This window comes from Cibotium barometz, chromosome 20 (genome assembly GCF_041138505.1).
Source record: "Cibotium barometz isolate CiBa-2024 chromosome 20, ASM4113850v1, whole genome shotgun sequence".
In the NCBI taxonomy this organism is placed as follows: domain Eukaryota; kingdom Viridiplantae; phylum Streptophyta; class Polypodiopsida; order Cyatheales; family Cibotiaceae; genus Cibotium; species Cibotium barometz.
In genome coordinates this window covers 29,009,604-29,034,780 of record NC_141065.1, presented here as the reverse complement: position 1 = coordinate 29,034,780, position 25,177 = coordinate 29,009,604, and the positions used below count along the sequence as shown (strand labels likewise).

The following is a 25,177-nucleotide window of genomic DNA, read 5'->3' as shown; positions in this document are numbered from 1 at the left end:
AAATGCGGTGTTAAAAAGCTACGCTTGTGTCCACATGAAGAAAAGGAGACAACAAAGACAGTCACTCTTCGGGTCTTTGAGGATATTCAAGTTCAAAATAGACATGATGTAACCAGACAACGAAAAGTGTTGTCCATCAAGCAAGTTGTTATCAAAGAGTTATTAGTGATGCTGAAACACCACACATCAAAGTTCATTAAGCATAACTTCAGGTATAGATGGCAAGCTGATCAGTACATAGGGAGTGTCAAGAATTTCCCTACAGATGTCATAGTATCTGTAATAGATTTTGCTGAGAACTAGTCATTCAAACAGCAAAATGAAATACATTCCATGCATTGGCACTTAGATCAATGCACAATCCTTGTTCACATTACATATATACGTAGTACAAGCAACGACCAAAGCATAATTAAGGAGATGCATTTCTATATCTCTAATGATAAGAAACATGATACTCTCTTTGTGCAGCATTGCTTCCAACTTCATAATCGGTTGCTTGAAGACCAAGGTTTGAAATTTTGAAAGCACTAGGTGTGATGGTGCGGCTTCACAGTTTAAAGCTACCTAACCATTCTATTTTGTTGGTTGCTTTTACAAACTGAGAGGTGTGGAGATGACTTGGGATTTTTTTGCTTGCCATGGCAAGGGAGAACATGACGGTGATGGTACAGTAGTGAAGAGGGCATTAATACACGAACATGATGGTGTAGTTCTTCAAAATGCTGCTGATGTTGTAGCTTTCTTAATGGAAACTATGTCTCATGGTGCAAGTAGCTCGTATGCCTGCACTACTAGCAATGGTCCCCAAATTCACCAAAAGTTTTGGTTAGTAAGTGCAGATGATGTGGATAGGTCTAATGCATGGGGATGTGCAACACTCAAAGGGACACAATCCCTACATTGTGTGTGTTGGTTTTGCAAACTAGACCCGACACAGTTGAAAACAAAAAATTTGGCCTATTTCTACAATGCATGTATAGCTGGTCATTGGAGATCATGCTCTAACAAGTTGTATGTCCAGAAATGGTCACATATTGTTCTCAAGCCTATAACAAAAGGGTTAGACATGGAAGATATGCAAGAACCAATCGATATACTAGATAGGGTGGCTGAGTTTGAAGATGAGAGACCCATGTTTGAGGGATCATTGGATATGCTTGGCCAACTTCTTGTCGAGGGAGACAACTAACGCAGAGGCTAATAATGTAGAAGGAGTAGATTTCTATGTGCTGAAATGTGTAAAAGCAAGGTGGAAGACAGAGAAGGTTCTTAAGGACACTTGGAAAAACAAGTGCACTAGAGGCACATATGTTGTCACAGGTCTTGATTATAAGCAGCAATTGGAGAATCCCAATCACTACAAACTGCGTCGATGACAAGGGTGTGAGCCACACATATTCTCACCTAGTTAGGTCAATCAAGTTTGACATGCCCCTTGTGGATGCTACCTCTAAGATGTATTATTTATCCCCTCAACTTCACGAGTCCATTTACAATGCCATGCTGTATGAGGCTGCTTGAAAGATTTTCTAAGTATCCTTTTCATATAGTAACCTTTCTTTGACACCTTGCAAAAACATTGTTGAGAGAGTCTCATGTGCAATCAAATATGTATGCAGGTTCTCATTTCTTAAATCTGATTTGTATGGTTGTAGATATGGGTGATCCCATGGACAAGTTAGTTTATAATAACATAAGCAGTATACATTTGGCCAGTAACCAAGTGTATCATACTAGGACAAAACATATTGAGGTAAAGTATCATTTTATGAGGGAGATGGTTATAGCAAGTGTGATGTGGAGTTGGTTTATGCCAACATAGAGGATTAGTTGGCTGACATCTTCATGAAGACATTGGTACATAGAAGCTTTACATCTTTAGAAGTTTAATTAGAGTGCAAGGTATGGAGTCGAGCTTGATAGGGAGTGTTAAAATATTGATCTCAACTAGTGTGGATATGAATGAAATGATAAGATGAATAGTTGGTGAGATTATGGTGGTTATGTTGCCAATGGTTTACAAGCCATATGGAAACCACTTTGGTTTACTAGATTCATGGCATAGTTATAGCACCAGATCATATAGTTAGGCTCACATTATGCACCTTGTATGTTTTAGTAGTAGAGTACTCTCCCTTATAGTATGTATTGTTATGCTTATAGAGAAGTCAAGAAGATTATGCACCTTGTATGTTTTAGTAGTAGAGTACTCTCCCTTATAGTATGTACTGTTATGCTTATAGAGAAGTCAAGAAGATAGTGGAAAATTCAGCCCATCAATCTCTCTTGTGTGTTTGTGTCCGCCCTTTTTGAAAGTTACATCTTGTGCGCCCTATGTGTCTAAAGAAAGTAAATAAATGTATGGCCTTTTTTCAAACCTATGTCCCAAAAAATGTGGATAAATGTGTGCCCTTTTATAACTATATTAGGGTGGATATTCACCCTCTTTCTTCATATTATTATCCCAAAAAAAGGTTACCCTTTTACATGAATCTTTGAGTTCTTTTTTCTTTATGGTTCTTATGTTTTTTATCATCACTCTTAAAAAAAGTAATTTTAGCTTTGTATAAATCAATTGTACATAAAATTATACCCTTGGAATTATAAAAATCTCAACTCATGAGAAAAAGTTACCTATGGTAACTAAATATAAAACTCAAAAGAAGAATGGGGGTCCATGGTTGCATAACTCTCGAGCTTGATGATCAAGGTAACTTATAAAAGCTTACTTTACATAGAATTACTTAATAAATATAATAAGCATATGATGACTTTTTCTAATAACATGAACAAGGAGACTCTAATAATCAACATTGGTAACTTAATTATGAAGTTCCTTATTTTAAGGAATACATTCTAGTTCATGTAAAAATGCCACATTCATTGTAACATAAGTTCTTGATTGTGTATATAAACTTAGAAGCCCAAGGAGCACGAATAAGAGATTTAGTTAAAACCATCTTATGCCTTGACAACAACTGTCTAAAACCTAATGATATAAATAAGATATTACTCCCATCCCCTACTTTTAGATAGGGCTAACTCCCTCTTGATTACAACTTCCATCATTTTTGTGGGGTGTCCTTTTAGTAGTTACGAAGTCGAATAATTTTATCGCTTGCTTGGAATTTCATCCTATAGACAATTACCACCATGTTTGGGGAACATTTTTGAAGCCATATGTACACATCACAAATCTCTAAACCAATAGCTCATATGCTTCAAGGAACCTTTGTATTATGTAGATGATGCATGCAAAACCCTATGCCTAAGACACACCTGTAATTACTTCAAAAATCACCCACAAAACCATGCTAGGACTACACATTGTTGATGCATGTGTATTGTAACCCCTTTTTAACCAATGTATAAGTCACCAAAAATCAGAGAACGATTAGCGCATATCACCTTTACGAGACCTTCAAACTACATAGATAATACCTACAAAGTCCCAATCCTATCATACAAGTATAAGTTAATCCCAAAATCTAAGGATCACCTATGTTGGGAGCTTATGCATGACCTCTCAGTTTAAATAAATATGAGAGCTCATACATAAGTACTGTTATATGTTACTAATTACTTAGACTAAGAAAGACTAGACGAACTAAAGTAATATGTTAGTGTCTTAATAACTAATACATATATATACTAGAGACTATCCACTAGGAGACTTTGTTAGACTTATAATACATATACATACTCTAGAGACTATCGACTAGTAGACTAAGTGTTAGACTAACTTATATATGTTATTTACTATCATATTTACTAGTAGACTAACTATAGATATAGAAGACTTGTAGAATATCTAGTTCTACACAAATGTCGTACTTAATACACTAGACTACTAATGCACTAGTAGACTAACAAATAAATAGACCAATAGACAGTAGACTAGTAGATTAAGACTATAGTAGTAGACTAGATAAGATAGACTAAACAAACTAGTCTAAGTAGACTAACAAATAAATAAACCAATAGACAGTAAGACACTTTGCCATCTTACTTACTCGAATGAAAACTTATTTTTTGTAAGACAATGTTGAACTATATAAAATGGTCTTACTTTGTACTTAATGTCAAATAAAAAAAGTCCAAAGACTTTGTGTATCTACTTGCTTAAGACTAGTAATAGAGATTGGACCATGACCTAGTGTAAAACATTAGTCACATGTAGCAAAGAGTGCTTTATGAGATGGTTGTTTTGAGCTATAGAACACTAGGTCATGGTCCAGTCTCTATGAATTCTAACATACATAGCAAAATTTATGAGAAAACTATGCATTTTTTCTTTTAAGCCTCACAATAGACCTAGTAATGAGCCTCTCTACTACTATAAGCTTTGCAATAAGCCTCGTAACTTGCAAGGCTTATTGTAGCACATCCAATGAGAGGATTATAGGGAGGCCTATTGTGAGGCTTTGAAGTTGACACAAATTTTTTCCAAGTATATTACCCTCACAATGCCCTCATCCTATTAGAGTGTTTTGCAAGAGCTTATAAAGCAGGATGTTCTAGAGGACTCAGGAGTACATTTTTCAAGAAATGTTAGTTCTGAACGGGTACTTTATCAAGGGATTCTTTGACGTAAAGTTTCTTTTAGTACGGATTGGGCAAACAGAGAATTATAACCTCAACAACAGTCAAAATGTGATGATTTGTGATCTCTAGGATCTGCTTGTTTTTTGGTGAAGATTTGACCGCAATGTGTTTACACTCATACCGGACAACTGAGGGGACGTGTGTCATTTCCAGTGAGATAATGTGATACAGCTACCCCTACACTCTAGCTACCGGTTTAGGCAGGGTTTTGCTGCCATGCAAGCGACATACAAGCACTAATGTGAGGATGGGCTGGGGTGCGCTAGGCAATGGGCAACATCTGGGTGGCCTCGTGTGTAAATCCATGACCGAGAAAAAGAAAAAAAATGGGCTGTGCAGAGGTAGCCAACTAGGCCCTATTGCACCTGTCCAGAGGGTAATTGGGTTCATTATTCATATTGTCTCTTGTATTCGTAGAGTTCTTCTGCAAGGAGCGATCCTCAAGCAAGGAAGAGCTACACGAGTCTGCGCAATTATGAAGGTTGGGTTGAGTTTTTGGCTCCTGAGTCCTAACAACAACATTTGGCTGAGCTCATGATAATCTACTTTACATTAGCTGATTTAGGTCTACTTGTTGTGTCTTTATAAACTCTTGCGCATAGCACAACTATACACCACAATACCAACATTATCCCTTGACGTCTTAGTCAAAGGGCTACAGAAAACAAGGGGTTTCAAACCAGTTTGAAGGAGAGAGCTCGATCATACACAAAATGAACTAAAATAATGTTGCATGGTTGCTGCGCAGCTGAAATGAGGAAATTATGCTTGGCTTATCCTTAGTAAATGCATGGCTTCTCTTTAGCAAACGACATTAACAGAAGGCTGAGCTGTGGAAATAATGTTACTAGCTTGTTGGGAAGCTTGATGAATAGAACAAATAGAAATAACGGTGTTGGGGGGAGCTGGAGGGAGGAGCTTGATCAGCAAAAGAACTTGATACTCTTGTTGGAAAGAGCTTGATGCTCTTGTTGGCTTGGAAGAAAAGATATGGGCATTTTGGGAATGTAGAAGAATCATGGGCAAGATCGGCTCTAGGCCTGAGGGCTTGTAGTGCAGTGGCAGAATGGGTTGGGTCACTGCCCGAGCTCTAACCCTCCGGGGAAGAATACATTTCAATCGGCTATATTTGTCTTTTTGACAAATGTAGGGGTGAGACCAAGCCACTTGTAAGGGGCATTTTTTAAATTGATCTCACCCCTACAGATGGCAGCGTGAGCTCTAACAAGGATACATTTCAGTTAGCCATATTTGTCGTCGTCGTCGTCGTCTTCTTCTTCTTCTTTAGATGGCAACATGACACAATAACCCACTGAAAGTATCCTAAATGTAACCGTGCTACCAAAAAGGCATAATTTCAATACTAAATGCTTTAAAAAAAAGGAATGAAAAATGTCCAGAGCTTTAAACGCCAATTTTCGATTGGAATTCAATATATCAGTCAATTGCGAGCTTCAGATCAAGCGTACAGCTTGTAAGTGAGGGGGCAAGCGGTGAGACGTCGAGGATGGAATGGTGTGGTTGAATAGGATTGCAGCAGCTCAAAGCTGGCTCAATTATATTATGATCAGCAGCAGGCTTTGCTTGTTGGGGCGACAGTGGAAACAAAACAAGGGGGCGATTCCGGCTCAGACATGTGCTACGAGTATCATATGACAGCGGATGCACATGATCAAAGGCAGTAGAGGCACTATCAACCTCCTCGTCCAACTCATATAAGGCGTTTGCGCCATCAAGAACCATTGGGATTCGGGTGGAGATGGCAATTGGTGGCGCGTTTGCCAATCGAGCTGGGTGGAAGGCGGCGGCGGCGCTCTTAGTACTGCCAATACATTCAATCGACACTGCTGGGAAGGCTGAAGGTTGGGCGTTCGCATCACTCACTTCCGATCGTTCGTCTTCTGCTGCTGCTGAAAACGGCGAGAGACAGAAGTTCAGACGTAGAAGCCGGCATTCAGATGAAGCTTCAACTTGCATATCGATTCAGAAGCCAACTCAGAAGAAGCACCATATTACCTTTGCGGTGCAGATCGTATGGCAAGCTGGCGAACTCGGCTCTCGACCTCTTCGATTGCTGCACCATCGTCTGCCCATCACGTTCTGTCAGTGCGACGCTTCCACCAGAACTGCAAGCCTCCTCCTGCTGCATAAGCCTGCGCTTCCTTTCGCGAGCCTTCTGGTTCTGGAACCAGTAGAACACGTTCCTGCCCTCGATCCGGCCGTGCGCCCGGAGGCAGGCGGTGATGCGGCTGATCTGGGAGGTTGTAGGTGTCCGCAGGCCACCCGCGTGGAAGAGTGCCTGCAGCTCACGCAGCTGCTCGGCCGTCGGGCTCCATCTCGATCCGGCGGGAGCTCTATAGTCGCAAAGCAGCCGCATTCTCGCAGACACCATCCCGTCTTCGTGCTCCCGAGCTGCCATATGTCCATGCAGCAACTCAATGATCAGTAACAATATCAACATCACGAGGAATAGCTTGTTTTCCTGGCTATGTCCTCATTACAGTTTCTAAGCTTACCTCGTATCAGCTGGCTGGCTTGCTGCCTTCGCTTCATGCTGCAGTATATAAACAGCTCGTTGCAGGCTTCTCGGCATCCCTGATCACCCATATTACCCCAAATTTTGTCCGTCTGAGCGTAAGAACCTCTGCATGTTTCCAAGGCCACGGCTAATACACAGCAATACACGCGACTTGAGTATCGAAGGCTGTGAAAATACAGCTATAAGTATGAAAATATATGACAACGGCGCTCGATTTGAGATCAGAGTGCGGGACAAGACAAAGGCGGCACCACACGTTTGGCTGCAGCCATATCACATGGAAGTTAGCGATCAAGATTCACATAATCAACATCCTCTGATTCCTCTCTCTTTCTCTCTCTCTCTCTCTCTCTTCCGCCCTCACGCACGCACACAAACACACAAAGAGGCAGATCACGCACGGCCAAATGGCGAGCAGAAATGGCCCATTTCTGCATTTCTGCTCGGAATTATCAAAAGTAGTGCAAATTTTTTTGAAAAATGGGAAAACTACTTGAATCTCACAAACCCGTCCTCCAAAACCACGAAAAGCTAGCAAAACCACTTAGTATTTATGTAAAACGACCTTGCAAAACTGTCATAACCTACAGTAAATGGAACATGCACTTGCTTTTCTTGGAACTGCCATCTGTGTGGCTTTAAGCCATGGTGCACATTTTGGCCATCGTGTGATTTGCCTCAAAGTTTCTCTCTCTCTCTCTCTAAAGTATCTTATTACTTACTTTAGTCTGTAAGCATCCACCGTTAAGGCCAAGGGGCCATATTAGTGGCACATAAAAAATTTAATGCAAGCCTCTATGATAAGACACCTAACTGAATTTTTTTAAATGAGTTCTCTTTGCCACAATTGAGCCATATTAATTTCAGCATTAATTTTTAAAAATTAATATTTAAGCTATAAAACTATGTAACCCAAAATAATGACACCCCATGTGAGAGAATGTTTACAGACTCACTCCAGTTATATTACACAATCTAAGCCAATACACAAAAGACACTTCATCGAATTTGTTTCGTAATTGGGCCTTCACTTTCACATTTCTCCACGTAAACCTAAGTTAAAGAGGGAGTAAAGGCCATCACGTAGCTGGCATGTCTACCCTAGGTCCTATGCTAAAGAATCTTGTATGGATAAGTAGCAAGGCCTCATTATTTGAACTGTAACTCACATGATTCTACACAAAGCGATTTCCCTTTTGTATTGGGAAATGTATAACCATCATACTCCACATTATGACTTATCGACTATTGAGATTGCTACATTAACTGTTCATGCTTTGTGGTGGATCTTCTTGACTTTTTGGCACTTTTGGCATCCATTGTAGATATGCCTTGTGTGAAATGTGTTATCTCTGGTCCACATCTCTATGTCCATTCATACATATAACACACACAATTCTGCACACACAAGGACTACTAGGGGGTACTCACCTTCCAAATCGGCAATGAAGCCACTAGGTAAGCTGTCTCAAGATTGCATGCCCCACAAGTACATTAATAAGCCAATTTGGTGTAAACACCCCTGAACACGCCTATAAAGTTACTACATAAAAACGTGTCTTTAAAGATGCATTTCCAAGTCCTGGTATTGATAGCATAAAAGATTAAACATCCAGCTTGGGTAATGCAAAGAAGCAAATATGTAGTTAAGGAACTATGAGAAGCCAATCAATCATCATCAATGAGAATGGGATTTAGTTAACAAACTAATCACAAGCATTCAAAGAACCTGTTATTCTTTAGTGGAGTTCTTGAGTTTAAAGCACTTTGTAAATCCATCCCTACATTACACTTCTGAATCACTTCATGTGTAACACCCTCTTATGATTTCTCCTCAAACATTCCATCATCTTTCAAATGTGTGCTCATTCTATTTTATGGTCATGTCAATCATCCTTGTGATTCAACTTATAAATGTCATTGGAGTTTCTTTGCATTTTAAAAATGTCATTTTTATATTGTGCTTCCGTGATCTATTGGGAAACAACAACATTGAGAAATGCACATGATCTAAAGCCCAAAGATATGAAGCTTTCTACATGCTAGAAATGCAAATTTTAGTCACTAAAATTCTATGTCAAATCACTTTCCATGAATCAAAATCTTTATCGCTTCTGGACCATGGCCAATTGCTTACATTCTAGTGTGCTTATGTGCAAACCACTAACTTGCAATGCTTCATTTCTTTTACTGGCTTGATCTTGTTTTCCAAGCTGGCACTGAAATATTTGGGTACCTTGATATTTCTCTTTGATAGACCTTATATCATAACTATTTTATATGCATGCATTTGCATAGGTTTCTACATTCATCCTTATATATTATTCCATTATCTCTTTCACTACTAATACTAGTTATGAAAGTGTTCTACACATCTTAACTATTTGAATTAAAAAATTAACTTTATGTCCATAAAATTGAAACATAATATATGATAAGTAAGAACAAAAATTTTTGATATTGTCCAAATAGTTGATTTGAACTTTACTTGGATGGACATGAATCAATCTAGAATACCTCTTCTATGCCAATGTATCCATTCATCTATTTGAATATACCACTTAATTAAATATCGTGTTATATTACTTTAGTTAGAATGATATGATGCTATATAAAATATATGAGTATAATCTTAATCATAAAGTGTCTCTTAAACTAGTATCCATACGGGCCCTCTCTATTATTGGTAATGTTCACCAAATATTCCTAGTCATTTATATATGTAAGGGTCATATAGTCTAAGGAGGTCAAAGTTCTATGTAACATTGATCATTTACATCTTTACTAGTCCATGGATTCACCCAAGGAATCCACGAGTTGTACTAGGAGGGAGCGAGGAGTATTGAATGAGTATGATGGCTTGACTTTTGGGCCTAGATTCAAGGAAGACAATATAGGTGATGATTAAGGAAGTGTACGACTTCATCAATGATGTATTTTTGATGCTTGTATTACTTAGCCTATATAAGAGGCACTCTCTAATGAAGGAAAACACTCAATTTACTCCTCTAATGATACTCAAGTTTCACTAAGCTCCTTAATCACTTCTCTAATCATTGTATGTGTGCTTACCAAGCTTATGTGTCTTCTTTGATCCACCATGATTATGTTTCTTTTTCTCATGCTTTAGCCCTCAAATTCCCTTTAGCTAACATGCTATTAGAGCAAGCTTGATGCCCTAGCCATTCCCAATCACTTAATCAGTGATTAACACTAATCCCATCTTTATCATTTTTCCCCTTTTAGTAAATTAGCTCAAATTGGTAGTTATGGAGAATTCTACTTAAGGGAAAAGTTAATCACTAATCCCATATTTATCATTTTTCCCCTTTTAGTAAATTAGCTCAAATTGGTAGTTATGGAGAATTTTACTTAGGGTAAAAGCTTCACACAGCCTCTACATACTCTAAGCAACAAGAGTAAGCAGTAAATCTAACTCAAAAATAGGTGCAGATTCACAAATCTCAGGCAATAGATTCTCTATGATAATCTCACAATGCTATATCAATTCTTCAATGATTGGTAAAATTGGTGAGATAAAAGCTTTTAATTGATGCTTTAAGCTTGCCGTGGTTCAAATCTGAGAGCATATCATGAGGTAAAATAGCCAATTTCATCAAATATGCACTTTCTTTGCTGAACTGTGGCCTCTGATTTACGATTCTCCAATCCCCATCACGGGCTCCGATCATCGCCAAATTGCCACCTTTTTTGATTGGCCCTCCTCCAATTGTTCGATTGTAGCCTTCAACCGATTGCATGCTTCAATCGTCTGTCGATCGCCTCGCTGCCTCTAATCATCCGATGCCTACTCTAATCACCTGCCACCTCTAGTTTAGCACCTCCAATCGCCTTCTCCATGCCAATCTCTCTGTGCCAATACATCGGCATACATCTAATCGTCATGATAAATTGGCTGATTGCACATCCAATCGCACGATTCGTCTCTCAAATTGCTCGATTTCACCATAAATTGCATGATCCATTCTGTCGATCTGACATTGCTGATTTGCACTTCCAAATCGTCCGATTCCTTCATGAATGATGATCATCCGATTTCCTACACTAATATCTAATCGTCTAATTGCTTCAATAATTGTCAATTTCTCCTCCGATCATCCAACTCCTTTGATTGCACCCACCAATTGATGATTGCAATTTTTCATGGCACACTAAGGTGAAACTTGTATTGATGAAAAAGGGGGTTTGGGACATTGCAAATGGAAAAAATAAGCAACCAAAAGTATATCCGTCAATCAACCAAAGACCCATACTTTATTGAAAAGAAAAGCTTAATGTTGACAAGTCTAAAAATATGCCTTGTTAGATAAAAGCAAAGAAACTTTATTAAATTAATTGTATCCTTCAAATAAAGTAATTAGGTCACCAAGGATCCTTCAAATTAGCATGTAGCCGGCCCCAGCCCCCAAACGACACTTGTTAGGCCCTATGCTATAGACAAGAGAGCAATTATTTGGGCAGTTGGTAAATCACATAGCAAGCATCTCTATATTATATAAAAGAAGAGCTTCACAAAGCATCTCTATAATTCTTGCCACGTGGCAAGAATTTGGAGGTTCTCGAGGAGGAAGAGGAGATTTGGCTAGAATTTGAGTTTGGAGGTTTCAAAAGACGTGTCAAGCATGGGTCTGCCCACTAGTCATCTTTAAGTGTTCTTGAAACCCTCGAGAGCACCGAGTTGTGTTGTCTTGGTTAGTGTAAGAGTGTGTTGAGCATCAGGTCATGAGTTCAAACCTCACATATTCCACACGTGTACATATGAAATCTTACACGTTTCAACTCTAGTATAGACACAAACCTCACATATTCCACACGTGTACATATGAAATCTTACACGTTTCAACTCTAGTATAGACACAAATTTTTTTGTGTGATACTCAGAAAATTTGCAAGGGTGTAAGGACAGGGAGAAATTCTAAGAAACCCTTTAAAAATTAGGAGTGCAAAGTGTAAAGATGTAAGAACCCCTAGAAAATTCAATAAAATATGTGTGGTGTCACCAAAGGCGAACTCATCCACAGCCCCTTGAGAGTCGAGACTAGGCGTGTTGGTTTTTATAACTACAACGTGCTTGCTTGCAAATCAGATGCGACAGACTGCTTGACGGACAGGGCGAGCAGCTTGCGTGCGATGGACGGGAGCGGCATCGGGATTTACAATTGATTTTGTTTTAACGGCGGTCGAATTCCGTGAAAGATTTGGAGACGTAGGAGAATGTGGAAGTTGATTATAGAAACAATGCGCATGCAGCCGCGGATTGCAGAGAAAGAAGATCTGCTTGAATATATCTCGACGGGCGTGGCCGCCGCAGCTGTTCATGTGTTGCTGTTGAACCCTAAACCTAAAGGCAGCAGCAATTTTGAAGATCTTTTGGATTATTTGATACGTATGATAAGCTGGCTGCTGGCTAGCTTTTTCTGATCGACTCCAGGGCGAGGGAGAGGATGGGGCGGCGGCACAGAATTTGTGAGAACGAGTTGAAGCCTGTGGAGATTATCTGTTCTGTCATACAAAATTACGTATCATATTGCGTGCCGGCGCGGCCATGGACAACTTGGGCGGCTTCTGCGTTTACTGTGGAGCGCACCAGCTCCTTGATTGACTTGTGGCTCTCTATCGTCCTCATTATTGCTTCTTCAGTTCTTCTGCTTTTTTTTTCCCCCCTTCCTTTGGGTGCTGGTTTCCACGTCTTGGCTGAAACCGAGGCGTGATGATGGCAGGAGGGGTAACGTTTCGCCTCGATTATTTTCGTTTGTTTTGTGGGAGTTGGGAACATCCACTGGAACTGCTTTACTTAGCTCAAGAATTGCTCGAGTTGCGTACCCTTCCCATCATAACCATGACGTGCAATTGTATCAATACAGTGCTCCAAAAGAATGTTTTTTTTCCACACAACATTACAACATTAAAGGCAATGCTTAGGTTTAGCTTGGATCTATAACTAAAATGTACAAATTTCAACCATTAAAATTAAAGCAATGATTTTTAAATTTCAACTGAGAAAATTACACTACTATTGGGTTATGTGAGCACTCTATCAAAATACTTAGACTATTCACAATCATCACGATTCACCCTACCACCTCCCACTCGACCACCCTACTTTGTAAAACAACAACAATTCGTAAAATAAACACAGTGTAGAGGGTGGCCAACTTAGCCAACTTAGTGATAGCTAACCGTTTGGCCTTCCATGATAGCCAACACCTTCATGATTTTTCAAATTGAATCCATTGAAAGGTTCACATTTTGCTTGCCCATAGACAAGATAGAAATCGTTAAAAAAATGTGCTTGCAACTACACAAACTTGAAAACATTGTGTTAGTGCTAACAAGTGAAGGGGAGGAAAAAAATGGAGAAGTCCAAATGTGTCACTTTTAAGCAAATTCAAAATGCGCTCATTCACAAAATTCCAAGAATATGCCTTTTTTCCTAAAACATTAATAGAGAATATTGGGTGTTGCTCATAGAGCCTTTCATACTTACTTCTCATCTACTATGGATGCAAGGAAAAATATTATTCAACAACCCATCATGTGTGTGTGTGTGTGTGTGTGTGTGGTTGTGTGGGTGTGAGGGAAGGCCAAAAGGGCCTTTGAGACCAAATAGACAATACTATGACCATGAAGGTCTTAAGACAAACACTACAATACGTTGAGGGCATGGCTTTTGGGATGTTAGGGGGCATGCTGTCACTACTCAACAATGAAATAGCGATGCTCACCAGCAATATTTTGCTGCTCACAGCGGACAATAGCATCGTGACAATAGCAGCAAGACTACAGTAGTGAAATTTCGCTACTACACTCTGTAATTTCACTGCTCAGGAGGACAAGCATAGCAGCGAAATTTCGCTGCTATACTGAGATTTAAATTTTCAAAGAGTTGTTGAAGATTGGAATTAGATTATACATGTGGCATACATACAGAAAATGATGGTAGTTTTAAAAAAACGTCCATCAAAATCCTTAAAGCCAAAAGATGAGCCATCTCAATGGATGTAGGATCTATCTCCTTTAAGGATATGAACTTACATACCTAGCAATCATGTGTACTATTTATTATACATAACTTGTGATTGCATGAGAATACCAAATATTAAATATAACTTAGCTAGTGAATTGAAGAGAAGATTCATACCTCACTAAGCTTCCCATTTTGTAAATAGCCTCTCTCACCTTCTTTCTCCACAACTAACTATAGCAATTGGAAGAATACACTATGCATAGAAAAAAATGGAAGTTAGTATATAAGCCTATAAATTATGTATCATAAAGAAAAAATGAATAAGTGAATATTTGAATACTTGTAATATCTTGTGCCAATTATGTGCCTTGAGGCCATATAATTGTACCTCTCCTTTCTTTCTGGTCTTTGTGAATGCACCCTTCAATGAATACATTACTCCTGTTGGTGTACAAAAAGAGGCAATCACACTTTTCACCTTATTGTTCTCCTTCTTAGTTAATAACCATGGTGCCTTTGGTAGGACCATGTTACCAGTCTCACCTACAATTGGCCATAAAATTTGAAGTCATCTAATGTTTTGTAAGTCATCCTTTGCAACCTTGGTATCTCTTTTACCAAATATTTCTTGCCACATTCTTAAAGATATGCATGGGATCTAAGAGATGATTGATCTCCAACGCACACCAATATGGAAGTCAAAAGAAGATTGAGTGTCTAGACATCCCATCGAGTGGTGGATTGGGAGTGCTTTTCCATGCGTCAAACCAATCTCTACCTCTCATCACTCATGATGTCTCATCACAAGTGGTGAGACATCATGATGGGGCACATACTTGGGATGTGAAGGGGGGAGAAATTGATGATATTTGTCATACACCACCTTCTTTAGTGTAGAGGGTCTTTTAGAAATAAGTGATGGTCTACAAATCAAACATGCATAATGTCCAGAGGTTGCCAAACCTATTTTAAAATTGAGATGATTGAGAGGTAGAGTAAGACAAGTTTAAAGTTATAAAGTTCAAGTATGTACCTGAGCACTCTGAGAACCCAAGATAGTCATGCATCGTGCTTTCATGAGATGGATGCACGAGGGAAGCAAGTCATCAACCACATGCATGTACTTGCTAACCTAGAGTTCACAAACTCCTTTAAGAAGTGGAAAGCCCACAATAATCTTTCTTCCACATGCGAGCCTTTGCTTCTCAGAGGACTGGATAAAGAAAAGGATAAAGCTTTTTCTCTCTAATAATAGGAGAGCAGACATCAAGAGAGCTTCAAAGAAAAATTTGGAAAAGCCTAGCGTTTGCTCACAGGAGGAGTGGAGGCATGCATGGAGCTTTGTAAGAAAGCACCCGCATGCTTTTCAACAACAAGCGGAGGTCAGTGCTTCCCAAACTATGGAAGCAAGTGGCTTTACACTTTGGCTTAGAAGGAAAGTCCTCCTTCATTGCTTGGTTTGTAAGTATCTATTTTACTATTTTCCTTCTCCTCTTTCTTTTTTTTTTGGTACTATATTGTTTTCTTTAACTAATTGTATATTTTTTAAATTTTTTTTTTGTAGAGGGATGTTGTTGGGCATGACCAACAAAAGAGGAGTACGATCATGGATACAAAGCCCCTCGTGCGTAATTGTGGGCTTGGATGCGTCCACAAGGTGTAGACTTGAACGAGTCTGTTTTGAGGACTCTTATCTATATCTAATTGTGTTTTATTCTTTTAGACTTGCTTTACTCTTGTTTACATGTATGCGTTAATGGAATAACATACTACCTCACAAGCACTCACAAGCACAAGAGAGAAGAGGAAGGAAGTGCATGCAAGGGTCGAATCTGGTGATTAGCACTTGGCCAACCCTATTAGGGTTAACTCCCCAATGTGAGGTTGCTAGGGACTCACTCCACACTCTCTTTGTGTCACCCAAAGTTAGATCCAAGAAAGCTAGGCAGGAATAAGAGGAAAGGATCTATGGAGAGCTCAACCTCTACCTCATGCCAATCGTATGCAAACGAGACAAGGTGGAGAGCAATGAGAAGGGAGTGAAGGAGAGAAGGGAGAGTAGCACCATTCCTATTCACATACACCAACAATCACAAGCAAGCCAACATCACAAGAAAGCAAGCCACCATAAGTATGAGAGGTCCGTAGTAGTGTTTGAGTTTGCTACCATTAAAGTAACCAGCCATCTCAACACCATCAAGTGTTTCAATGCACAAAGCACCTTGTGGTGTGATCTCTCAGAGACTAGGAAAGGTCATAAGCCTGTGAGCTTGAGCTTTTTCTTGTGTGTTTTGGTGTTGAATAAGAGGACCATGTCACCCTCATTCATCTGTTTGTCCTTGAGATTATCATCAAACCATTGTTTATGCCTGAGCTTCTCTACAATCATGCTGTAGATTGCAAAGAGGCGGGTTTCATCAAGCTTTTCAAGTTCGAACAGGCGATAACTTAAAGCATTTTTGATGAGTTTTTTGTGCGCTGCGACACGTAAACTTGAGACTAAGAACTCCATGGGCATGACTGCTTCAGTACCATAGGTTAAACTGAAAGGGGTAGCATTGGTTTCTACTTTGTACAAAGTTCTATAGGCCCAAAGTGTAGCCAGTAACTTCTATTCTCAATCGTCGAGCTGGCCTCCAATATTTTGGGAGAATGGCACATAGGGTTTTGTTAGTGCTTTTGGCTTGGCTATTCACTTGAGGCTAGTAAGGGGAGGACTTCCTATGGGTGACAAGGAAATCTTGCAAGAGGAATTTGATTACCTTGTTGATGAAATGCATTTCATTGTCGCTAACAAGCTTGAGGGGGCAACCAAAGTGTATGATCATAGACTCATAGAGAAATTTAGCCGTCTTGATCGAGCATCAACTTTGTGGGTTGCATGACCTTTTACCCACTTAGTGCAGTAGTCCGTGGATAGCAATTATATATCTAGCTTGAGTGTATTTGGTTGCCGGACTGATAGGTCCTACAAAGTCTATGGCCCATTTTTCAAATGGTTGTAAGGACACGATGGGGTTCAGGGACATGTGATACTTGAAACGAGAGATTTCTACACGCTAGCATTCATCACAACGTTTGACATACTCAGCAGCGTCAGCCCCATTAAAGTGGGCCACCATAACCTAGCTGTGAGAACCTTACGAGTAGTAATATATGTTGCAAAGTGTCTGCCAGGCAGAGTGAGCCTGTTCAAGGAGGAAGACACTCATCTTCTCTAACACAACATCTTAGGATTTTTTCCTTGCCCTGCTTGTAAAGTTAACCCATAATAAGCTGGTAAAGGAGCTACCTTTTTCATCAAAAGATGAGCATGGTCCTTGTTGTGATGAGGAGAGGATCAACTAGTAAGCCATTGGCTAAGAAGTGGGCCACTTCTTCGCCTCATTTTGGAATTAAGCAAAGTTGGAACTAGGCAAAAAGAGAATGGTGAAACTTCTTAACTGTGTAAACCATCACTAATCCTTCTCTCTTAGTTTTGGTGTAATTTCTCTCAGCTTCATTGAGTTGGCGGTTGGCAAAATTGATGTGGAGGTCCATCTTGTGTTCGCCTGGTTGGGCTAGCATGCATCCTATAGCAAATGGTGAGGTGTCAATATGGACATGGAAGATGAGATTCCAATTAGGGAATCTAAGTATTGGAGCGCTTGTCAAGGCTTTTTTGAGTGTGGTATAGACCCTTTGGCATTCTTTTGTCCACTCGAAAACTATAAGGAGTCTATAAAGGGGTCTAGCAATATCAGCGTACATAAAAATGAATCGTCGATAATAGCCGATGTGTTCCATGAAGTGCTAGACACCCTTGAAGTTGGTAGGTGGTGGGAGAAACTTAAGAATGAGCCGCATTTTGCTATCCGTCAGTCAGTGGGTCGATATTCCTTGCCTGGAGACAATGTGTCCTAAGATCACTCCATGTCAGACCTAGAATTGGCATTTAAGAGGGTTCAACGAGATGCGGTATAGTCTACATCGCTCTAGCACCTTGCGCAACATGCGAGGTGCTTCTTCCAAGTAGAATTGACATAGAGGTCATCCATAAAGACTTTAAGAAATTCCTAGAGATATTCCTTGAAAGCCGTACACATTAAGCGTTAGAAGGTTCCGAGGGCATTGGTCAACCCTAAGGGTATGACCCAATATGCGTATGTGCCCCATTCATCAGTGGAAAAAGCAATTTTGTACTGGTCCTTGGTGTTGAGATGTCAAGCTCAACATGAGCTGACACTCATGAGGTGCTTGCACGATCGTTTGACATTTATATCACCGGCGAGTTTGGTAGCTGGCACCGACATATCTTTGCCATAGATTCTACAGCTTGACTACACCAACTAGTCCATATCTACCACTCCTCTTAACGTTTTCACATTATGGACCGTTTGTATATACTCTATTATGTGTGTTAGTCACTTTATCTTCATTGTAGACCTCTTTTGTTGTGAGAAGAAGAAGAAGAATTTTCAACCTCTCACCTTGTGTGTTCTCTTCTAGGGTTTGTGTGAGTGTGTGTGTGCTTGCAAGAGCTCAAGCCCTATATCTTTTCATGGTATCAAAGCTTGGTTCATGCTAAGGATTGAGCTGTAAGCAAGAGAAGCACAAGAAGCGGTACGAGACTAAGAGCTTCATCTTCTCTTCTCCCTTTGTGTTAGTTACTACACCCTTGTCGGGAGTCCTTCGGGAGGCACCGACAAACGAACTCCGATTGAGGAGCTTTCTTCACGGGAGCAAAGCTACAGGGCAACTATATTATCTGTTGGATGATAATTTTTAGACCTAAAACACGTTTTGGGTGCGTATGGACCTCCATTTTTCAGTTCGCAGGCATTCACGAGACGAGCACTGCGGGTACGTTTTGATTCTCTGTAAAACTCTATTTTTGGAACTGTAGGAAGGGCGATTGGTTGTGTAGACACTCTGTGTATTGCAAAGAGGTCTTAAAGTTGCCATTGGGTGTATGTATGCAAATTGAGGTCGATTGGTTGTGTAGACACTCTGTGTATTGCAAAGAGGTCTTAAAGTTGCCATTGGGTGTATGTATGCAAATTGAGGTCACTGGCTGTAATAGTTTGGGTGCAGTATAGTACCGTTGTGCAGAGAATACATCAGTTTGTGCAAGTCAAACAAGAGTGCTGTCTTTTGGTAAATTTGTGCTGCAAATAAGGTGTCGAATGATGGAATAAATCAAATTGTTGTAGAGAAGCTAGACAAGAACAACTTCCATGCCTGGAGGTTTAGATTGACAAATTTCCTAATGGGAAAAGGTTACTGGGACTACATTGAAGGTGAACATGAGGCACCGAAGATACCGGAGATTAATCCAACTGCCTACTTGCAGATATAATTTAAGAGTTCAAGGAATGGAATCAAGGAGAAAGGAAAGTCATGTATTGGCTTTCTATCAGCATACAACACACTATGATTGGGCATATACAGGATGCCAAGTCACCTAAGGAGGCATGGGGCACCTTGGGGCACCTTGGTGAAGTTGTATGAAACTAACACTAAGGTAAGGAAGATTCAGTTGAAGAATGAGCTTCATATTGTGGTGCAGAAGAATATGTCTGTGAGAATGATTATACTTTGAAGATCAAGGGCATTGTGTAATCCCTTGCATCAATTGGTGTTTTTGTTAATGATAATGATAAGGTGGAAGTGTGTCTACGTGGTCTCATGCCACAATACAAGGCGTTTAAGACATCTATTCAGGCTCGGGAGAATATTCCTAACTTTGCATATTTGGTGTCAATGCTGATCATTGAAGAGAAGAACTTGGGTGAAGATCAAGGGTCTTCACAAAACAAAAATAGTTCAGAGCAGTAGGCCTTCTACATAAGTGTAGGTAGAGGACGAGGTAGAGGTCGTGGATATGGCCAAGGTGGTGGGACCGAATATGTAATCAGAATTATGGTCAGCAGCAGTAGCAACAGTCCCAAGATTCACAAAACAACACATAAGTGGAAGAGGCCAGTTTAGAGGTAGGGGGTGTCAAAGAGGTTGTGGTAATTGGCAAAGGAAGCATAATGATACACGAGGGTGTTTTTATTGCGGTAATCCCCTCGACATGTGCAGGTAGATTGCATAAGAAATAGAGTAACATGCAAAATGGAAAAGTGCAGCAAAACAACTATGCATCATCTAGCAGGAATAATGAGAGGTTGTTTGTTATGCAACATGTGGTTAATGCTGTGTCTCAAAATGATATAGCAGCATGTAAGGATGATGTATGGTATGTTGATTTAGGTGCTTTAAACCACATGACAAGTCATGGTGAGTGGTTCAAGGAAATGAAGAGTCTTGAAAGAGCAGGTTGTGTTGAAATAGGGAATGACACTGCTCATCCGATTGCCCATGTTGGAGATGTGCCATTGTCTATACAGGATGATAAAGTGAAGTACCTTGTTGTAGATGTACTTCATGTTCCGAACATTACAAATAATTTGGCTTCTGTTGGCTAGATGATTGAGTAGGGTTTGCAGGTTCGGTTGGGTTGCTATGTAGAAGACTTTAAAGATAAGTGTAGGTTGGTTGCAAAAGGCAACATAGTGGTCACAATGTTTACATTGAATGTAAATATACCTGAAGTGAGTGCTGCACAATGTTTGCAAATGGATCAAGAGTTGTTACAGATACATACATTTGGAATAAGAGAATTAGATATATAAATGTGCAAAGAATGAAGTCTGTGCAGACTAAATAAATTGTGAAAGGGCTACCTAAGTTTAAAGTTGAAGGTAAGCAGAAAGTTTGTGAAGCATGTCAATTTGGAAAGCAAACAAAACATGTATTTCCACATGACAAAAATGTGAGCAGGAATGTACTAGATGTCATGCATTTAGATGTATGGGGTCCTACAAAGACTATGTCTATGGGTGGCTGCAGGTACTACGAAGCATTCGTTGATGATCACACGAGAAAAGTGTGGGTGTACTTCATGAAGGAGAAGAGTGTTCACTCATTTTCAGAATTTCATAGTTAGGCTGAAAAACAGATAGGAAAGCATGTTAAGTGCCTAAGGTCAGATGGAGGGGGAGAATACTTCTCCAATGAGTTCTCTGAATTCTTGTGAAAGAATGGTAGTCAGAGACAATTTATGTGTAGATATACTCCGCAGCAAAATGGGATTATTGAGCGAAAAAACAGGCACATTGTAGAGATAGCATGAGCATTGATGGCAGAGAAGAATATGCCGCACAACTATTGGCCTGAGGCTGTCTACAGCAGTGTATATCATGAAGAGGACTCCTACTGCAGCCATACATAGTATCACATTACAGGAAACGTTTACTGGTAGAAAACTTGATTTGTCTAACTTGAAAGTTTTTGGATGTATTGCATACGTGTATGTGCCAGATGAGTTGCGTACTAAGCTGGATCCAAAAGTAGAAAAATGTGTGTTTATTGGGTATTCCCTTAAGAAAAAGAGATATAGATGTTATAATCCTACTACATGTGAATTGAGGGTAAGTAGGGATGTTGTATTTGATGAGATGAGTAGTTGGTATGCTACTAAAAAAGATGTTGGGGCTGATGTAAGAAAAAATGTGGTTGCACAGAATGCAAGTTAGCAATCACAGTCATTGAGTGGACCAAGAGAGTCATCATCTAGTGGTTCTGTTGATAGACCATGGAGTGAGAGGCTACGTTATAATACCATTCCTGAAAATGTAGCTGGTACATCACATACAGGCAAAGAGAAAGTGGTTGAGCCCCTTGGTATGCTTGATATTTCTGTAGGACATTCTCTTGTTGATGGAGATTCTAGTGGCTCGGAGATAAGCCTTCATGTGAAGAGCTTCGGATTTCAACAATGAGGACACCTGGTGTGAAGAAGGCTATGGAAGCCATGAATGCAAAGTTACGAAGATCTAGAAGAGTCAAAAACCTTGTGCAGAGGTTGACCTATGATGGTTATGTGGCACATCACTATATGCTTATATGGCAAAAGTTATGTAGGTTGTAGAACCCACATGTTTTGATGAGGCTATTGGAAATGTGTGTTGGGAGAAAGCTATGGATGAGGAGATGGATGCATTATATGGAAATGAAACTTGGGATTTGGTGCCATTGCCTAAACGCAAGAAAGCTATTGGGATTTGGTGCCATTGCCTGAACGCAAGAAAGCTATTGGCTGTAAGTGGGTGTATAAGGTGAAACAAAACACTGATGGTAGCATAAGTAGGTACAAGGCTAGATTGGTAGCCAAAGGATATGCGCAGACACATGGGATTGATTATGAGGAGACATTTGTCCCAGTTGCAAAGATGGCAACTGCGAGAGTTGTGATTGCGGTGGTTGTAGCTAAAGGCTGGTTTTTACATCAGATGGATGTCAAAAATGTGTTCTTGCATTGTGACTTTCACGAAGAGGTGTATTTGGATCAGCCACCAGGTTTTGAGGATACAAGTCATCCAGAGTATGCACGTGTAAGCTTCGTAAGGCCTTGTATGGGCTGAAGCAAGCTCCACGAGCATGGCATGACAAGATTGCTGAGTATCTTGTCACTATTGGTTTTCATATGGCAGATGTAGATCACTCCTTGTATGTGCACGCTGTTGAAATATGGCAGATGTAGATCACTCCTTGTATGTGCACGCTGTTGAAATATACAAGTGAATAGGGTGTGTGTGGGAACAAGCCCTTGGTTAGAGACTGTAAAAGAGAATCTGTAAATGTGAGAGAACCTATGAAAAGGTGAGAAGAATCTATTGGGAGAGAATAAAGGGTAGCATGAGGAGATTTAGGAGGTGTGGAGATATTCTGGAGAGGTGGAGAGAATCAAGCAAAAGAGGTGGAGTGAATCAAGGAGAAATCAGTGGGATTTGATGCTTGGATGTAAACACTATAAATTGAGGCATTGGCCTAATGAGAATTTGCTAGTTTTTTATTATCCATGCCTACATTAAGCTATTAGTTAATTACTCATTAATCACATCTTAATTATCGTCTAATCACTTTGTTAATGATGTTGATTCTAGCATTTGATCTACCATAGCTCATCACATTGCTATAATTTCAACATGGTATCAGAGCCAAGTCTAGAATCCATCAAGTTTATGAGCCCATTATTTAGTTAATTAGGATTAGGAGATAAGTAGAAAATAATCAAATTTTTTAGTTATTTTCAAGAAGCCTTCTGTACCCCCAGTCAGTGGAGGAGCTCTATCTCGTTACACACATCAAATTAGCTCAAACCCTTCTAGTCCAACATAGCTAACTCACTTATGCTCCAGCCAAGCTAATCAGAAGGCGCAAACCGCCAAGAAACGCAGCCGATTTTCATTGATTAGTGGGCGTCGTTTTTCTACAAAGCAAATCAATGATTTCTACTTCGTCAAATCAAATGGGTCTAATTCCTCTTAGCCCCAAGGGTTTTCAAGCATGCTCTACAAGCTGGTGAAGTCATAATTTGATTTGATCAAGTCTACAGTGAGATCCAAGCTCTTCATCAAATCTATAGGTGACTCTGGTAAAACAGAGATTAAGCATTTAATGTTTGGTCAAATCTTGTATTTCTTGGCTTAATCCTCTACTAGACTAATTGCTATTGATGGCCTTGAAAGGATTTGAGCTCATTTGAACTCTAAGGCCTCAGATCTGGGCTCCTCGCATACTCTATTTTTTGCACACAAAACAGAGGATTAATTTGCTAATCAATGATTAATCAATGCTAATCACTATATTTTGGTACAATTGAGGGTTCAAATTAACCATTAGGTATTTGATACAGATTCCTATAACTTCAAATTGCAATTCGGAGATGGTTTGATACTCCAACCATTCCGTACAAATTGGTTACCCTTGATTTAATGTAATTTTTAGTAAAATTATGCTGATAAATTTATGATAATCATCATTTTACATTTAACCCTTGGTTAATGCCTGTAAATCACACTCAAATTCAAGATTTTTCACAGCTAGAGTTGCACTTGGAAATGTGCATAAGACTGAATGCTATATGCATTATGTATTGGGCACATTACATCAGTGTAAAAATGGGATCAGACACTGCCCTTGTCCAGAATAAGGCAAGAGGTAAGACCTCCCACATAGATTTGGGTTTGCATTGAATAATGACACAAGATCAACATCAAAAGCCCAAAAGAACTGTCAACAAAACATTTAAACATGTTGCTCACATGGAGCAAGAACTGACGGACAAGCTCATGGCCCCAGCCACCATGAAAGAAGAAGAACATCTCTTTCCAAGAGGAAGATCCACACCAAGAAGAAAAGCTAAAGGAAGCATTGAAGGAAGACATGGACACGAGAAGAAAAGCTGCCACAACAAGAAGACTGAAAGAAGAGGAAGACATGGACGCGAGAAGAGAAGCTGCCACGACAAGAAGACTGAAGACAAGAGAAGATGTGAGGCTCCAAAGAGTGAGGAGCCATATGAAAATCTCTGAGAGAGAGAGAGAGAGAACCCACAACCCAATGTAACCTGCCCCAACTAAGTAAAACCACCTCTGAGCCACCGATGATGTAGGCCACGTGGTAGATGTATGTGTGAGCACTTTAGTCAAGGTCACGGGCACTTGTAGTAGCCTTGGACACATAGAGAGAGAGTGTGTGTCAAGGACTATGAGTTTAGGGACTTGAGGCACTGGTCGCGGACTATCAAGTAAGAGAGAAACTTGGTATAGGGTCCAGGTGTGCTAAGATTGTTCACTTGAGGGGAGGTGTGCTAGGCACTGGTCGCGGACTATCAAGTAAGAGGGAAACTTGGTATAGGGTCCACGTGTGCTAGGAGTATTCACTTGAGGGAAGGTGTTAGTGAATAGGGTGTGTGCGGGAACAAGCCCTTAGTTAGAGGCTGTAAAAGAGAATCTGTAAATATGAGAGAACCTATGAAAAGGTGAGAAGAATCTATTGGGAGAGAATAAAGAGTAGCATGAGGAGATTTAGGAGGTGTGGAGATATTCTAGGAGAGGTGGAGAGAATCAAGCAAAAGAGGTGGAGTGGAGAGAATCAAGCAAAAGAGGTGGAGTGAATCAAGGAGAAATCAGTGGGATTTGATGCTTGGATGTAAACACTATAAATTGAGG

General features: G+C 39.9%; 1 protein-coding gene and 1 pseudogene across 2 annotated transcripts; one reads left to right on the top strand and one right to left on the bottom strand.

The window, feature by feature from the left end:
• The first annotated feature begins 616 nt into the window (after positions 1-616).
• On the top strand, positions 617-1,524 carry LOC147627760 (uncharacterized; annotated as a pseudogene).
• Positions 1,525-6,028: 4,504 nt separating this feature from the next.
• LOC147627759 (uncharacterized) lies at positions 6,029-7,545 on the bottom strand. 2 transcript variants are annotated; one of them, XM_086815124.1, is made up of 3 exons: positions 7,125-7,545; positions 6,625-7,020; positions 6,029-6,518 (listed from the first exon to the last, which is right to left on the bottom strand). In XM_086815124.1, exons 1-3 carry the CDS (start codon positions 7,213-7,215, stop codon positions 6,046-6,048), a joined length of 960 nt encoding a protein of 319 aa, XP_086671250.1. In that variant the 5' UTR covers positions 7,216-7,545; the 3' UTR covers positions 6,029-6,045. The 2 variants fall into 2 exon arrangements, with proteins under 2 accessions (XP_086671250.1, XP_086671251.1); XM_086815125.1 differs by having other exon boundaries at positions 6,029-6,515.
• Between the last annotated feature and the right edge of the window lie 17,632 nt (positions 7,546-25,177).